At 48.5% G+C, this 17005-nt stretch overlaps 1 protein-coding gene across 1 annotated transcript in view; it reads left to right on the forward strand.

Annotated features, from left to right (window-relative positions):
- LOC140426956 (A disintegrin and metalloproteinase with thrombospondin motifs 2-like) overlaps positions 1–17005 on the forward strand; it is a 365539-nt gene that overhangs the window by 250975 nt on the left and 97559 nt on the right. Inside the window, exon 5 of the mRNA XM_072512267.1 lies at positions 8411–8494. Coding sequence (XP_072368368.1) covers positions 8411–8494 — 84 coding nt within the window. The remainder of the gene's footprint in view (positions 1–8410; positions 8495–17005) is intronic.

Genomic DNA, 17005 nt, shown 5'->3' on the forward strand with positions numbered 1-17005 from the left:
GCAGGATTTCTTGTTATTCTTTCACCAAAAACTTTAACAGAATCAATACTCCTCATTCTGGGAAAAAAACGACAGAAGCTTGCCATATGTAAAATCAGGCCTAGAATTATAAGTATCAATTTTAACAAGTGCGTGGCCTTGTGACTTATTTGAGCTTAGGTTTGTCTGGTGGCATTCTTATTTGAGTCAGGGGGCGGGATTCTCCACTCCCACGCCGAAGTGGCAACGCCGTCGAGGTTCACGACGGCGCGAAATGGCCCCTATCCCGACCGATTCAGGGCCCGATAATGGGCTAGGAGCGGGGCCGCGTCATCTACACGCGCTAGGCCTTGTCTCCGCGTAAAGGCGGCGCCGCATACATGACGCGGCCGGCGCCACATAACTGGTGTCACCCGCGCATGCGTGGTTGCCGTCCTCTCCGAGTCCGCCCCGCAAGAAGATGGTGGACGGACCTTGCGGGGCCGCGGAAGGAAGGAGGTCCTCCTTCAGAGAGGACGGCCCGACGATTGGTGGGCACCGATCGCGGGCCATCCCACATTTGAGGTACCCCCCGTGCAGGATCCCCCCCCCCCCCCCCCCCCCCCCCCCCCCGCAGGCCGCCCCCCCCCCCAGCGTTCCCGCGCTGTTCCCAACGGCAGCGACCAGGTGTGGACGGCGCCGGGGGGAACCCGCCGTTTTGGCCTGGCCGCTTGCTCGGCCCATCCGGGCCTGAGAATAGCTGGGGTGCCGGAGAATCGCCATTTTGGGTGTCTCCGGCCCGCGGGACTCGACGGGGCCATTCCCGCCGCTTAGGAGAATCGCAGGAGGGCGTCGAACCAGCGTCGTGGGAAATTTTGGCGGCCCAGGCGATTCTCCCAACCGGCGCGGGAGTGGAGAATCTCGCCCAGGCTATTTGGAAACTCTGGATGATATGAACTGTTATCATCACCTTGATCGACAGATTTAATTTTTGTCACCCGACAATTTTTCTAAAGGTTTCTCATTCAAATACAGGGGATCTTCATTTTTCACAATATAATAGCTTTTGACTAATCAGTTGTACCAAATTATTGCCCCTGCCATTTTGCCGCACTTAACCAATTCCATCGTGTCATCCACCTTTTCCATGTCATCCTATGTTATTCCATCCTTCCCAAGCCATCCCTTCTCTGCCATCCAGATCCTCTTTTGCCAACCCCATTCCGCCCATCGATCACATTCCATTCCTCATGGAAACAATCTACACGGCCAGGATAACTTTCTCATTTGGCTCTCATTTCCTTTCATTGATTTTGCCTCCCCATCAATCCCTGCTACCCACCCGTATAACCATTGGCAAAGGCACGTGTGTCACACGCACCATTCCTCACTTGCTTCCGCGTCCCCGGGCACTGCCCACGAAACAAACCCGCCACCAGACTCAAATCTTAAATTGACCAATCGAAACAGTCCAGACAGACAAAATCTGAGTATTATTATTAGAATGGAGTGATTGGAAGTAAACTGTAGATTAAACCAAGTCTAACGGTATTTGTACACTTTTCAGTTAGGGTGAAAAAAAGACGAGCGAGATAGAGGAATACATTTTCTAAGATGAGATGGTGCACTTTTCAATGAAAAGACCTCTCGTCCTTAGGTACACTGTCAATAGCAAATAAAAGAAAAATCAGCATTGACCTAGAAGAGGACTGAAGGCCTCAGGAGAATAAACAGTGAAAGGACATAGAAATGTCAGAACAATTCACTGTGGGCTTGAATGTAAACTTACATTGAAGGTTGGTCTTAAGTTAAAGGATTATTGAGTGGCAGCTTTTACAAAAAATACCTGCACTGTGGGATTGAGATAATTTGAAAAAAGGACTACGGCATTTTCCAGAGTCTCTGATTAGTTGAAACACAAGAATTTTTAGAGCACCGAACAGTAACGATGGAAAGCTTTTGATATGGGAGAGAGGGTTCAGGTAAGGATAATTGTATAAGTCAGAAGAGGAAAATTAAGGCTGGAGAGCAGAGTAGCAAATTTGGTAAAAATCAAACCGATTGTGTCACAACGAATCAGAAAGTTTAACAACAGAAAAAAGAACATTAGCTACTATGGCCACATCTGGAAAAATAACAAGAAGTTAAAAGTAAGGTGGCATATCAGAATGCATGAAACATTTCAAACAGGACGGTGAACTAATGGCACAAACGGGGAGGTGTAAAGTAATGCGGCTAAACTGGTAATCCAGAGGGCCAGGGAACGCAGATTCAAACCCCACCATGTCAGCTGATGTAATTTAAATGAACAAATCTGATGTACAAAAACCTGTCTCAGGAATGGTGACCGTGACATCTATCGTAAATTGTTTTTTAAAAACACATCTGGTTCACTAATATCCTTCAGGAAGGGCAATCTGCCATCCTTACCTGGTCTGGCCAACATATGACTGCAGACCCACAGCAATGTGGTTGACATTATGCTCTCTGAGTAGCCGAGCAAACCATTCAGTTCAAGGGCAATTAGAAATGGAGAAAATATACTGGCCTTGCCACATTCCGGATTGAAATGGTAAAGAAAGGAAGGCTGGAATTTTAAGCCGACTGGGAGGAGGGGGGCATGAAATCGGGTGAGATGGTAGTGTCATGTCATTGCCTATCCAACTCTGCAGGTACTTTTTTTTTTTCTTTTTATAAATTTAGGGTATCCAATTCATTTTTCCAATTAAGGAGCAATTTAGCGTGACCAATCCACCTACCCTGCACATCTTTGGGTTGTGGGGGTGAAACCCACGCAAACACGGGGAGAATGTGAAAACACCACACGGACAGTGACCCAGGGCCGGGATCGAACCTGGGACCTCGCTCTGCAGGCAGTTTAACTGCAATGGGGCAAGTGTCCATCTCTTGGACTAGTTCAGGCCCTTTTTCTGAGTAGTTCCTCCTCATCTCCTGCCCATTCTGCCCAGAACAATAACATGTAGGTACAGCAAGAATTAGGAAGGCAAATGATATTGCACGTGGGTTAGAGTATATAAGTAAGAAAGTTTTGGTACAATTACATAGGGCTTTGTTGAGATCACATCAGGAGTATATGCACAGATTTGGGTGGGATTTTTCGGCCGTGCCCGCCCAGAGACCAGAAATTCCCGCCCTAGGTCAACGGCCCTTTACATGGTCCTCTTCTGTGGCAAACATGCAGTGGGTTCAGCCAAAAAATCCCACCCTTGAATCTCCTTACCAAAGGAAGGATATGGTTGCCTTAGATGGCACGCAATGAAATTTGCTGAACTGATTCCTGAGGTGAGAGAGTTGCCTATGAGACAGGATTGAATAAAATGGACCTGTACAATGGGTACAATCTGTGAATTTTAGAAGAATGATAGATGATTTCATTGAAACATAAAAATTTCTTGAGAGCTTGTCGGCCTAAATCAATTACCTTTTCCAATTTGAAAGATGCTGAGAGATTCTTTTCCCTCACTAGGGTCCATAATCTCAGGATAAGGGGTTGAACATTTAGGACTGAGACGAGGAAAGATTTTGTCGCTCAAAGAGTGGCTTTGTGCCAACTTGTGATGAAACCTCCTTCTCCCCATCTGGATGAGAGCCATTACCAAATCTGGGTTGCCTGCAGCCTGCATCATTGACGCCTCAGTGGATGTGTTACTGAATTGAAGTAATCTATTTAGTGAGCTTGTCCTTTGCAGGTTTCCCTCCATCTCAAGGCCAGCAGGCATGTGCTAAGCCCTTCAACTGGCCACCATCTAGACATCCCACCCTATCCAACTCCTACCCAGTAAAGGGCACCATGGAGGACCAGAGATGAAATGAAATGAAAATCGCTTATTGTCACAAGTAGGCTTCAAATGAAGTTACTGTGAAAAGCCCCTAGTCGCCACATTCCGGCACCTGTTCGGGGAGGCTGGTACAGGAATTGAACCGTGCTGCTGGCCTGCCTTGGTCTGCTTTCAAAGCCAGCGATTTAGCCCTGTGCTAAACCAGCCCCTTCTGGTTTCTGGATGTTACCCCTGTTCATACTGCGCACAGAAACACTGCAAGAAGCCTCCCACGGACACATTTTCGCTTACCTCCACCACCCTTGAAACTCTGTAGAGAGTACTTTGGCAGCATAAAAGACTGCATGACCCCTTGTCAGCCATATCTATTCACCCAGGCGATGGAGGTTTGGAGTCAAAAGTTGGGTACTCACCACCAGGTGTGCCCCTTGGAGGCATCCACCTCCCTCCCTCTTTTCCTTCATACCTGCCTCTGATTGCAGCTGATGCCTAATGGCACAGAATGAATAGCAGCTCCACACCTTGGTGGGATTTAGATAATGTGAGACCACGAGTCAGAAACAAATCTGCTGCAATATAGGCTTCACCATCGAGAAGAGCACAAGTGAGCATCTTTGACATTCAAAGAGAAAATGCTGGAAAATCTCAGCAGGTCTGGTAGCATCTGTAGGGAGAGAAAAGAACTAAAGTTTCGAATCCAGATGACCCTTTGTCAAAGCTTTGTCAGTAGCTCTTTTCTCTCGCTACAGATGCTGCCAGACCTGCTGAGATTTTCCAGCATTTTCTCTTTGGTTTCAGATTCCAGCATCCGCAGTAATTTGCTTTTATCTTTGACATCCAGTTGCTCCACTGACCCAAAAAGACCTTCCTCTCACTTTGAGGATTCACACGTGTTGTCAAGAATAGCCCTAACAAAATGGTGTCCGTAACTGTTCAGACATTCTCCACCACCTTCTACCCTCTTCCTGTCACCCACCAACTTCCACCCACCTGGAGCAACTCAGTATCACCACGTTTCGTCCCACCGCTATTACTCTGAATTCTCTCTCCCCACACACCCCCAGGACCCCATCATTGACACCACTGACCCTGCCTCCTAGGACACTTTTCCCCTTTCCCTGGACACCTCTCCCCAGCCACCAACCCCATCGTCCCCTCCTCGCCCCTCACCAGCCTTCCTCGGACACCCTCCCCACCCTTCCCCGGGCACCCTCCTCACCCTTCTCCGGACACCCTCCGAAGCCTTCTTCAGACACCCCCTCCACCCTTCCCCAGATATCCTCCAACCCTGCTCCCATATTTTCAGTACAAATAAACTAACCATTTGAGTTCATCCTATCTCGTGTTTACTGTGGGATTATTAATAGAAATTGGATCACACCAAAACCGAGGGGTTGCAAATTACATCACTGTTTAGAAAGGAGGAGGCAAATAAAAAACACCTTTCTGTTTACAGATGGGTAGTGCAAGGAGAAATTGGTGCTGTTTAAATTAACTCCCCTTCTGTCCATAACAATCGCCTCAGAAATGTGCTCTTTTGATTTAAGGGGCGGGATTTTCCGACCCCCCGCCGGGTCGGAGAATTGCCGGGGTGGGGGGGGGGGGGGGGGGGGGGGGGGGGGGGGGGGCGTGAATCCCGACCCCGTCGGCCGCCGAATTCTCTGGCACCGGAGATTCGGCGGGGGCGGGAATCGCGCCGGACGGCGCCCCCCCCACCCCCTGGCGATTCTCCAGCCCGCGATGGGCCGAAGTCCCGCTGCTGTACTGCCGGTCCCGCCGGCGTGAATTAAACCACCTCCCTTACCGGCGGGACCAGGCGGCGCGAACTGGCTCCGGGGTCCTGGGAGGGGCGCGGGGCGATCTGGCCCCGGGGGATGTCCCCACGGTGGCCTGGCCCGCGATCAGGACCCACCGATCCGCGGGCGGGCCTGTGCCGTGGGGGCACCCTTTTACTACGCGTCGGCCGTGTACGTCTCTGCGATGGCCGATGCGTAGGTGACCCCCCCCGCGCATGCGCGGGGATGACCTCAGCAGCCGCTGACGCTCCTGCGCATGCGCGGACTTCCGCCGGCCGGCGGAGTCCCTTCAGCCCCGGCTGGCGTGGCGCCAAAGGCCATCCACGCCAGCCAGCGGGACGGCAACCACTCTGGCGCGGGCCTAGCCCTTAAAGGTGAGGGCTTGGCCCCTAAAGGAGCAGAGAAATCCGCACCTTTGGGGCGGCCCAACGCCGGAGTGTTTCCCGCCGCTCCCTCCCGCCGGGACCCCCCGCCCTGCCTGGTAGGGGAGAATCCCGCCCAAGAGTAGTACTGAGTATTTACAATGCTGTAGAGAAAAATGCATCCATTCATAAGTTTAAATGCTGATCAATTTTAGAAAAGGAACTCTTTTAGTTTTCAGTACAGCTAAGGCTCTGCGAACAACACATTGATCTGATAGAGAAACGTGAATACTTCCGCCTTTCTCCCTAAATGTATGTGCTAAGTTGTATATAGTACAACCTGTTCCCAACCACTGGAATATCTAAGTTGAACACCGACTTCAGATTATACCATATGACCGATGGTATCACAGCTGTTCCTCTGCTTACTCTCAAGAGTTACATTGTACATGTACATTCTTAGATTTCACCTGATTCGCTCTTTAATTTTTGGATCCTTTAAAATATTTTTCCCTCTTTTTTTCTTCTGTTCTTTAAACCAGTCCCTTTATTAATTCTTTGTTTATGTTGCAGCATAAAATATGCTGTAAGGTACTGATTAATGAGCTGGAGTTGAACAGGACAGAAATTTAAATTAAATTTGGAAAATATTTGAAAAGCTACAATTGTTGCTTGAGCTAATTTGAGGATACTGATGTCAGTAGAAGAAGTAACTGTTAGACATTCTGCTTTACAGTGTATGCCAATAGCATGTTCAACACAATTGAAGAGGACACTCAGTAGAGCACATACCTCTGTCACACTGTGTTAACTCAACATTATCACAATTACACAGCAGTTCCTTGAGGCTTTTGCCTGCCTGGCTGATGCTCTGTAACTACAAAGCTAATAAAAAATATATTTTTATTAAGATCTTCCAGTTCACTGAGGAAGCTTCAGGTCACCCCACATCCATCAACATGCTCTGAAAACTCTGGTCATATTTTGACAGCTGTGACAAGTTCCAGCACAGCAGCTGAGACAATCCACAACATTCTAAAGCAATCATCAGCATTCTAAATAGAACAACTCACAACATTCAAAAAGAAAAAGTCAATTTGCCCTATCTCCCAATGTTAACGGGTCCTTTAAAAAAATCCAGGCTCTGGATCCGGTCTTCACCAAAAACCAACCAAGTCTTTCTTGGGCCATTCCCTATCTGTGAACTAAGTTCAATTGAAACCTGTCCATTTGCTTTTGAGACACATTGGGCCATAACAATTACTGTCTACCCACGTAGGATTTGGAGGTACCCCAATAGTGCGCTCGGGAATTCCTCTTGGATGTTTCCAGGTATGGACTTATCCGACAATTGTCCAGAAGCGGTAACTTCCCCTGGCCAATTGCGCTGCGCTGGGAACCATCCAACAAAGTGATTTAAATTGATGGTTCTGCCAGTTTATCATCCATAGTTACTCTGAAAGAATTAGAAGGAAGTAAAGCACGTCTAACTTTTGTCTAAATTTGTTCATGGGATGTGGGTGTCACTGGCTGGGAAGTGTGATTGTAAATCTCTAATGCTGTGTAATTTTATATTACAATTCTGAGCTTCTAACTAGTTTTGCCATTTAATCAAAATTGGCTGTTCTTTAAGCCTCAGATAATCCAATATGCTGCAGATGTGGCTTGCATAATGAATCAGTTCATAATACCAGACCCTTCTAGGTACACACATTCATTTTAAATTTGCCTTCTAATTCCTGACATTTAAAAGAAAATTAGAAAGTGCAAAGCAATAGTGGCTGAAATCCTGCTTTGCTTTACTTTGTTCCATACTAATTAATGTCATTTTGGCATCATGAGAAATGTTGATGTACACGCGGCTTGCCAAGGGTTAATGATCCCAATCAGCCCTTCACCGTTATTGTCACAACTTCAGCATAAATCTGTCTCAGAAGACCGGTGACAGTTTTTACTTCATTTTAACAGTTTTTGGACGCAAGGAAGTTGAGGCCACTTACAGGTTTTTGATTGTGTTATGTTATAGATTTTATCATGGGAAGAAATAATAATACTCCGGCTGTGATAGTTGTTAGTAATAGCGACTCTCAAGAGAATTAGATAATTCCTCAGTACAATGAAGATGACTGTTAATGAGATTTCATTTCTTTTGGATTAATTTTTTGTTTGCAAACACATTATTCATTTTAGCAAATTTCCATTTCATGAACAAGGGGGATACTGCCTATTGAGTACTAGGGGTATATTATTGCCATTGAGCTGCACAATTTTATTTTATTAATTTCCTTTGGGAGTTCTAATGTGACTCTGATACCCTTAGCTTTAAATTGCATCTCGTCTTTGGATCCAAGAAGAATAAGAGCAACAACAAACAAATCTGATTGTTGGATGGGAAGTTATGATGTTGGAGCCAAGCTGGTTTTATAATGCTTTCATATAAACAGTTTATTGTTATCTAATACACCCCGTCAAATGTATTTTTATTTTCCCACAGGTTAATGAGATTTACCATGATGAGTCTCTAGGAGCCCATGTCAATGTTGTGTTGGTGCGAATAATCATGCTGGGCTATTCAAAGGTAATGGAAATTTGCTTTTGTTTGAGTATACTTGCATCCTCCAATAAAGTAAACATACACTTTTTTTGTAGTTCCAGCATATCAATGAGTTGTTTATAGACATAGAAACCAAAATTCCCCTAGCCCCTCTTCTGGTTTGGCAGAGCGGGCATCACTCCTGAACTTACTGGACTACCAGAGGTCAGGACAGGAACAAACTAGTTTGTACATGTTTACAGGAGTCTCTACAAATATGGATACTTCATGGGTACCAGTTGAGAGGAGGCAGAAAACACTGCCATAGAAAACTACTCTTTGGTCAACCTTGCTTCCCAATCATCCCCTTTAAAAAGGGGCAGCTACTGCGAATGCTTCCTCTATTCTTATGGGGCGGGTGGTGGCTCTGGTCGATGGGCCTCAGTTAGACTGCTGAACTGGACTGCACGGCAGGATCATCTCTGATCTTCAGATAGCTGGGTAGCAATGCGGCCAAGGCTAAGAAAATGCTGGACATTAGAAATCCCTTCTCTTGGCACAATTCCTCTCAGCATTATGGTTGTATATGGGAAGAAAAGGTTCATCTGTTCAAAGTCTAATTGAGATTTGATAACATTTCCTGCCAGAATTTGAGCCTGCACAGGCTGTTACACTCACCTATTATATGCCATTGAGAATACTGATCAAAAATTCATCTCTTTCTCTGAGGTCCATTGCTTTTTAATTGAAATCGTTAAATAGATGGAAAATGTAATTATCGCATCACAGTGGACTTTCCAACTCCATCACAAGCAGAAGTGCCAACCTGAGATCAACTTTGTGCCAATCTCAAATAAGGCCATCTAATTTCTACAATGAGAAGCCTGGCCCAGTTTAACGTCTACATATTCATGGAAGGCATCTGTTTTTGTAATGTTCTGGAGTCTCCTTTTACACATGTACGTGAAGATGCTGAGAAGCATTTGTCAAATTTTTGATAATAGAAATTGGCACGATCTCGGCTGAGAATTATTGGCTGCATGGGTAAAGCTGTGTGCAACGTCATCAAGTCATAGAAATTACAGTGCAGAAGGAGGCCATTCGGCCCATCGAGTCAGCACCGGCTCTTGGAAAGAGCACCCTACCCAAGGTCAACACCTCCACCCTATCCCCATAACCCAGTAACCCCACCCAACACTAAGGGCAATTTATCATGGCTAATCCACCTAACCTGCACATCTTTGGACTGTGGGAGGAAACCGGAGCACCCGGAGGAAACCCACGCACACACGGGGAGGATGTGCAGACTCCGCACAGACAGTGACCCAAGCCGGAATCGAACCTGGGACCCTGGAGCTGTGAAGCAATTGTGCTATCCACAATGCTACCGATCATTTGAGTACTTAAACTGAGCTCCCAACACAGCTTTGGTGTTGTACCAGCATTTTACTTGCTTAGAGCCAAATCATCTTGACTCGTTCCGGGGTACGATAGGAAAGTAGTTGTGTTACTAGCCTTGTAATCCATCAGGCTTGGATTAATATTCAAGAGGCATGGATTAAAATCCCATTACGGCCACTGAAAATTTGAAATTCAATTAATTAAAAAACTGGTATCTGTAATCAATACTCACATAATGACCATTAAATACCCATCTGATTCACTAATCTGCTGTCCTTATCTGTCTGGCCTCTATGTGACACAAGACCCACAGCAATGTGTTTGACTCTGAACTGCCCTCTGAAACGGCTGTTTGGAATGCATCCTCTGCTGTTGACAGTCTGCTGCCCTGTGTCCTGCCATCGACTGAAGTGAGGGTTGCCTCCCACTTTCACACACACATCCTGCCCGCCACCCCACCTCTGGCATTGCGATGCCCTCTCAACAAAATCCAGTTCTAGCTTCTCCCAATTAAGATGATAATGTCCCCAGATGCGATTTTAAAACCTGGTGGCTTGAATCTTGAACCTCTCATTTCAGCTGTTTCCAATTCATTTCCACAAGAGAAATGAAACAAATCTTCCATTAAGTGTTAACATGTTGTCATCCTTTCAGCCATTTTGAATGCGATATTATGATTATGACACAGCGCCTGCTGAATGCTACCAAACTTTTGTGTTTGTGGAAATGTTTTTATTAAAATTTCTAACATTTTCTACAAAATTACAAAAGAGAAAAACAAATACCTTTGACCAAACACCAACCCCATCCAAACCCCCCACAACCTTCTGACTCATGAAACAACAAAAAGGAAAAGAAACATCCCAGCTAATCATCCTTCGGTGTCCCCAACCACCAACCCAACAGGATACATCTCCGCGCCACCAATGAAGCGAAGGCAAGGACGTCCACCCCCGCACCCGTCCGCAGCTCCATCACATCCAAAACCCCCAAAATAGCAACCAGGGGGATATTTAGGATCATCAACAAGCTGTCAAAAAGGGGCCTTGAGCTGAGAGCAGGACCAAAACACGTGTGCGTGGTGTGTGGGTCCCCTCGAGCAGCACTCGCGCTTATCCTCCACCCTCTCAAAAAAGTGACTCACCCTCACCTTTAGTGAGGTGTGCTCAAAACACTACCTTTAGCTGGATGAGGCTCAGTCTCGTACACGACAATGTAGCATTCACCCTCCACAGCCCCTCACTCCACACCTCCTCTTCCACTATTGACCCCCCCAACTCCTCCACTCATTTACCTTTCACCCATTTCACAGAACTCGATTCCTCCCCTACGATCTGTGCGTACATACCGGAAGTACTGCCCTCCTCCGACCCCAAACAGTGGTACCACTAGAAAAAACAAAAAATGCTCTTAACAAAGCTCCGCACCTGGAGATACCTAAACATATCTGAGCCTAACAACCCAACTGTTTCCTTCAGCTCCTCCAGGCTGGCAAAACGCCCCTCCAAAAATAAAAATAACTCCCCCCCCCCCCCCCCCCCCACCCCCAATCTCTCCAGCCCTCTCTCCCTCCATGCACAAAATGTGGCAGCTAACCTTGTCGGCTCAGACAAGTGGTTAGCACAAATGGGAGCCAGCTTTGAAGCCACCCAAACTTAAAATGCTGGCCGTGTTGCCTCCATATTTTTAGCATGGCCACCACCAATGGATTCGTTGAGTACTTTGTCGCTGCTGACGGAAATGGTGCTGTTACCAATGCCCCAAACTTGTCCCCTACACGACCCCAACTCCATCTGAACCCAGAATGCCCAGGGTCCCCGCACCAACCCAACACCTTCTCTGCGTTGGCTGCCCAAGAATAGTACATCAAATTTGACAACGTTAAACCTCCTGCCTGTCTCTCTCTCTGAAGCACCCCCTCCAAATCCTAGGGGCCTTACCCATCCAAGTAAAATCGGAAATAAGCCATTCAACCTTCGGAAAATGACTTGGCAGGAACACCGGGACACACTCAAATAAAAACAGAAATCTCAGCAAGATGTTCATCTCAACCGATAGGACTCAGCTCGCCAACAATAACGGGAGACTATCCCACCTCTGCAAGACCGCCTTAACTCTACTGACCGGGCTTTTATAGTTCAACCTCCGAAGCTGCCCCCAGCCCCTGCCACTTGGACCACTAGGTATCGAAAACTAATCCCTACCAACCGAAACGGCAACTCCCCAATCCGGCTCCCCTCCCTGATGCACTAAACACAAAATATTCACTCTTCCCTATGTTCAACATGTAACCAGCGAAGGCACCAAAGTGCTGCAAAATACCCATAATATTCCCTATAGGCTACCCCGGATCCCTAACGTACAGCAGCAAATCATCAGCTTATAATATCACCTGGGCGGGATTCTCTGATCCTGAGGCAAAGTGTTGACGCCGTCGTAAACGCCGTCGCATTTTATGATGGCGTCAACAGGCCCCAAGGAACAGCTATTCCGAGCCCTACAGCTATTCCGACCCACGCCGCACCAGCTGCCGATACCGGCGCCAAATGCGGGTCTGCGCATGTGCACTACGACCAGCACGGTTGCGCATATGCGCGGTGGCTTCCTTGTCCACGCCAGCCCCAATACAACATGGTGTAGGGCTATAGGGGTCGGCGCAGAGCAGAAGAGGACCCCAGCCCGAGAGGCCGGCCTGCCGATCAGTAGGCCCCGATCGCGGGCCAGGCCACAGCGGAGGCCACTCTCAGGGTCGGAGCCCCCCTCCCACCCCACCAGGCCCCCCCGAAGGGATGCACGCCGCGGTCCCTCCGGGTAAGACCACACGTGGACGGCGCCAGCGGAACTCGGATTTTTTTTGCGGCCACTTGGCCCATCCTGGGCAGAGAATCGCTGGGGGAGCCGCGTAAAGTGGCCCCTGACTGGCGCCGCGCCGACCGCACCGGCGCAGATTCTCCGCTCACCGGAGAATTGGCGGACCGGAGTCAGGGCGTCGTCGCTTGATTCGTGCCCGGCCTGGCGATTCTCTGGCCCAGCGTGGGCTGAGAGAATCCCGCCCCACATATTTGAGGCCCTCAAAGCAATGCCCAACAGTCCAGTTGCCAACGTAAGCAAGAAGGGAGACATCAGACACCCCTGCCTCATGCCCTGATACAACTGAAAGGACCCGGAGATCATGGTTTTGGTACAAACACTGGCAAACGGGGCCACATATAGAAACCTCACCCACGACACAAACCCAAACTTCTCCAACACTGCGAAAAGGTACACTCACTCCACCAGGTTGAACGCCTTCTCCACTTCCAATGATATAATTATCTCTGGTACCGGTCCCACCGCAGGGGTAGACACCACATTCAGCAACCAACGCACTTTCAACAACCTCCATTTAACAAGGAGATCAGATGATACAACCCACACTCTGTGGGGTCCTGATCCTTCTTCAGGAGCAGCGTATTGGACGCCTGCCCCAGTGTCTCTGGGAGGGAGCCCCGTGACAACGAGTCCTAAACATGCCCAACAACGGACCCAACTGATCTGTAAGCTTCTTATAAAATCCCACCGGGAACCCAACCAGCCCAGTGCCTTCGCTGCCTGAATCTCCTCCAGGCCCAATAGCGCCTCCAGCTCCTCTCACAAATCTTCCCCTACATTGGGAAACTCCAAACCACGGAGAAACTCTGCTATCTCTTGTTCACCCGCCTGTATAGGCGGCTCTGACCTATACAACCTCTCATAAAAAGCCCTGAACACTCTATTCATCTTCTCCGGGGTGAAGACCATCCTACCCTCCAAAGCCCTAACCTGAATAATCTCTCTGGCTGCCTCCTGCCGCTTTAATTGGTGAACCAAGAGACGGCTAGCCTTCTCCCATACTCATGCACTGCCCCTTTCGTCCGCCCCAGTTAGCGCACTGCCCTGTCCATGGACAGCAAGTCAAACTGCATTTGCAGTTTTTTCCTGCACTCCCAAAGCACCGGGGTTAGGTCCCTCACATCTATGATCCACCCCTAGAGTCTCATCCACCAATCTTTGTCTCTCCTCCCTATCCTCCACGTGCACATGTGCCTTAAATGCTATGATCTCTCCCCTGATCACCAACTTCAATGCCTCCCACAAAATCGAGGCGGAAACCTCCCCTTTATCATTATTTTCCACATACTCCCATATGGCCCTCAAAACCCTCACGCAGAACCCAAGTCAGATAGCAGTCCTACGTGTAACTACCACCCCCGACAGCTCTCCCGACCGATCTCCAACACCAAGTCCACCCAATGTGGGGCATGGTCAGAAAAGAACAACTGCCGAGTACGCAGCCTTCCTCACCCCAGCGAGAAGAGTCCGACTCATAATAAAATAATCAATCCTCGAATACACCTTGTGTACCAAAGGAAAAAACACGAACTCCTTCTCCCCAGGGTCGCAAACCGCCATGGATCTGGCCCTCCCGTCACCTCCATAAACGCAGACAATACTTTCGCCATCCCAGGTGGGACCAACGATTTCGGCCTAAAGCGATCCTCCTTCGGATCCAACACACAGTTCATATCACCCTCCAAAATCAGTTTGTGGGTGTTCAAATCCGGCACCGTAGCCTGCAACCATTTTATCAATGATAGATCAATCCAATTCGGGATATACACATTCACTAGAACCACCGACTTCCCTTCTAATGCCCATACTACCATCAAATATCGTCCACCCAGCTATAACCCTCTCCGCCCGAAACCGAACCCTCTTATCAATTAGGATTGTCACACCCCGAGCTCTACTATCAAATCCCAGGTGAAACATCCGACTCACCCAGGCTTTCCAGAGCCTAATCTGATCCTGTACCGGCAGATGAGTCTCTTGTCAAAACACTTTGTCTCCCTTGTCTCCCAGACTCTTTCAATGAACAAAACCTTTACTGGTCCCTCAGGCCTCGCACGGTCCAGGTGGCTAACTTTGTCGGGGGCTCTCACCCTACCCCTCCCCTCCCTCACCCGCATGTCAGTCATTACCACCGTGATGCATTATACCTTCACCAAAAGTTCATAAGACCCAGGCCCACCTGAGATGGCCACCTGCCCCATCCAACGGGTGAGACAAAGAAAATCCTCTGGTCACTGTTAACTCTCTACCCCGCCCCTCACCCCCCTGCATGCCACCTCAACTAACACCCTCCCAAACAAACCTTCTAGACTCATCAAACCTCGCCTAACTGGCCCAACAGGTCGCAGCCCCTAACCCCACACCACTTCCATTCACAAGTCTACCCTTTAGTGCTAGCAAGGTGCGCCCCTGGCCCCGCCCAAAATCAACCAGAACAAAGACCTACAACCTCATCCTCCGGGACCATACTCCCTACTCCCTTGTCCCAATCCCGGCATCCCCACCATGCTTCTCTTGCCCTCCAATCACCATATCTGTTTTCCCGCTCTACCAGCCCCCGTGACCCTGGTCTCCAGGAAGAAAATCCCCCCACTATCTTCCAAGAAAAACATAACACAATATATTGCAATATTTACTGTCACCCCAACCCAACTTTCACATACAGAAAAAAATCCCACCAGCCCTCCTCAAACCAGTCCCAGTCCTTTGTGCTTGATGAAGGCCTCAGCCTGCTCCGGTATGCCATAATAATGATCTGTCGAGTCCAGCGTGACTCTCGGCCTCGTGGATACACCATCCCATACTGCACACCCTTATTGTACAGAACTGCCTTATTGAAGGCCGCCCGCCATTTCGGTACCAATGTCTTGGTAGATGCGCATCATGTGCCCACCCCCGACTCTCCTTGGCCCATTCGAGGACCCGCTCCTTCCTCTGGTAACTATGAAATCGGACTATCACCGCCCGCGTGGCTCATTCGGCAGCGGCATCTGCTGCAGAGCTCGATGTGCCCTCTCCAATTCCGAAGTGGAGAACACTTCATCTCCACCCACAGATCGAGAGAACATTTCGGAACAATACTCGGTTGGTTTCGGTACCCGCACGCCCTCCGGCAAGCCCACCACTCTGAGGTTGATGCACCTTGACCTGTTCTCCAGATCTTCCACTTTAGCCTTCAGGCCCTTGTTCCCGTTTGGCATGAGTAGCATCTCAGCTTCCAACGAGGCAAGCTGATCCTTATGCCTCGACAAGGCCTCCTCCGCGTCCTTCAGCATCTGCCCTTGCTCACTCACAGCTTTGACAGTCTCGCTCAGCTGCTCCCGTATCGGGTCCAACGCCTTCTCAATGATGGCTTTAAACGACTCTTTAACCCCCTTCCCTTTTCGCTCAAATTGGCCATCCATCTGCCTGCCAAACTTCTCCAGCTCCTGTGCCATCACCCCAGCCAATGATTCTAACGTGGTGGGTGTGGCCGTATCCGCCATCGTGTTTCCCCCAGACTCGTGTGTCGGGCTGCCAACCTGGCGTTTCTTCCCCGTGGCCTTTTTCGACGAGGCTTTTGACATTCCTCAATAACTTTTCCATTCTCCACGCCAAACTACTGGTTTAGAATCCAAAATCTCCCAAAAATAAGCAGGGAAAAAGGATCAAAATACCGGGACCCTGGCAGGAGCCACCTTTTGGGTGACCTGCTTTCACATTCCGTCACGGGAAGTCCAAATGCTACCAAACCTAAAGAGTATTCTCTGGATTGTCTTTTTGCCATGGTGGGCCAGGCAGATTTTCACCTTCTACCACATAAGGTGGAAAGTCACATTGGTTGTCACCAGTACTGCAGCTATATTTCTGGGAGAAACCAGATTTTTGCCAACAAATGGAATGATGTGAGACTCCAACATCAATCACCAGCTATATGTTGCGAACAGCCAATCTGCTGGAGACAAGCAATAAAGTTTTTTTACTCTCCATTCTTGACTTTTTAATTTGGTAGCTATATTAAATGTTCATATGAGAAAGAAGAGCGATAGAGGAAACACCCTCATTCCTTTCGGCCAATGTTGTCAAGAGCCCTGATGCTGTTGAAACTGAATTGCAAGATCCTGCTGAAGTTTTTGTTTCTGATACCCCATTAGCTGTTAATCAAGAACAGCAGGTTTGCTTTTGCACTCAAGCACACTGATGGTTAAAAAAAAAATTAAGATTGGGCGGCACGGTGGCACAGTTGCCTACGACACTGAGGACGCGGGTTCGATCTCGGCCCCGGGTCACTGTCTGTGTGGAGTT

This window comes from Scyliorhinus torazame, chromosome 7 (genome assembly GCF_047496885.1).
Source record: "Scyliorhinus torazame isolate Kashiwa2021f chromosome 7, sScyTor2.1, whole genome shotgun sequence".
NCBI classification, from domain to species: Eukaryota; Metazoa; Chordata; class Chondrichthyes; order Carcharhiniformes; family Scyliorhinidae; genus Scyliorhinus; species Scyliorhinus torazame.